The sequence below is a fragment of the Plasmopara halstedii genome (assembly GCF_900000015.1).
Source record: "Plasmopara halstedii genome assembly, contig: Scaffold_289, whole genome shotgun sequence".
In the NCBI taxonomy this organism is placed as follows: domain Eukaryota; phylum Oomycota; class Peronosporomycetes; order Peronosporales; family Peronosporaceae; genus Plasmopara; species Plasmopara halstedii.
In genome coordinates, this window is record NW_020187210.1 from 292,064 (window position 1) to 293,577 (window position 1,514).

General features: G+C 47.4%; 1 protein-coding gene across 1 annotated transcript; it reads left to right on the top strand.

The window, feature by feature from the left end:
* Positions 1 to 988: 988 nt before the first annotated feature.
* PHALS_05344 (uncharacterized protein) lies at positions 989 to 1,396 on the top strand (the record flags this gene model as incomplete). Its single annotated transcript, XM_024722902.1, has 1 exon — positions 989 to 1,396. One exon carries the CDS (start codon positions 989 to 991, stop codon positions 1,394 to 1,396), a length of 408 nt encoding a protein of 135 aa, XP_024573933.1.
* Between the last annotated feature and the right edge of the window lie 118 nt (positions 1,397 to 1,514).

The window sequence follows — 1,514 nt, forward strand, 5'->3', positions numbered from 1 at the left end:
TTGGTGACTTGCAGTTAGTATGTAGGAAGACATTAAGGAACACCTATAAATATATGCAGTCTTAAAACTACCTAAATTTGGTTAACGTGTCCTCTGACCAAGGAACTGTGAACTGCCGTTCACTTCGAGTTTGTATACTCTTGGAAGTCAAGCTTCCTCTGTGCAAGGTGCCGTGTGACCCATCACAGTCGTGGTCGGCACAAGCAGAGGCTCGTGCGGCCCGGCTGCTCGTTACGCAGAGCAAAGCAAAGTGAAGTTGGTGAGGTGGCGGAAACTGCATCGGTATACAGACACCCTCAGAGACAGCGATGATGATAGTACTATCATCATGTACATCATCGAGTGTGTCTGTATCATAACTGATATACTGTACAGATGATATATAGTATATTACTGCTGAACAATATAGTATTACTATATTGTACATCACATTGCTATTCAGTAGTACTACAATATATAGTACAACGTTATATGCTATGGTAAAGTCGGAGCACAAATGAATCTTCGCTTCAGCGATCGCTCCGCGAAACCTCCACCAGATCAGCTGCCATTGTTTCCGCAGCAGCCTCTAATGACGATCCAGCGCCTAGCAAGATCTCTCTTGGAACTGCAGGTTCCCAGGTCGTGTCACCACCTGGTAGTCCGTCTTTTTCTCGGCTAGTGTTACCACCAGCAGCAACAGTAGCGTCCCAATCTGCGTTGTTGCTAACTACGGGTGTAAGCGTAAAGGAAAGCTATCGCGCGCTGATGGGGACTTTGCAAACATGCTGATAAAATCTTGTCCAAATCTCCTTGCCAGCGTTACAACAAGTAACTACTTCGACATCCTCTCGATTGTTTTCGAGCAAAGCTCGATGAGGTTACAACCCCGCACTTTCAGATCGTGCATCGGAAGGTCCGTGCGACATAAACAGTAGCAAGGAGCAGACATACATAAACACTAGCAAGGAGACAACACCATACCAATGTGGTAAAGACTAAAAAACCCATGTTAATTCAAGAAACAGTCAGCGAGATGGAGGCTGCTGAAAAGACGGCTAACCTCCAGTTGTTACCGGATCATTTGGCTGCTGAAAAGACGGCTAACCTCCAATTGTTACCGGATCGTTTAGCTGCTGCCGATGCCGTGGTGGATGGTCTCCGCAAAGCACTTCGGACGACAAACAACCCTGGCACGCTGACATTTATGAGCTCCGCCAAGGCAGCCATGGCGTTTAACACCGCGCTTCTACGGCAGATGCGCGAGTTGAGCCCCAACATTACCGAGATCGCTCAACTCCACATGATCAATCGCATTTTGAGCGCGATAGATCCAACCGCCATCAACACGTTTGCCAGCAAGTGGGCCAAGTATGTCGGCACCAAGGTTCCCAAGACACGCAATTATGTATTTTGATGTGTTGCCTCATGGTGGAACAATTCGAATACAGCGATCAATACGCGTGCGACCAGAGCACTATCGCTCTTTGAGCTGATGTTGATGTGTACGGCGCCCATGATCTTTGAAAAGGATT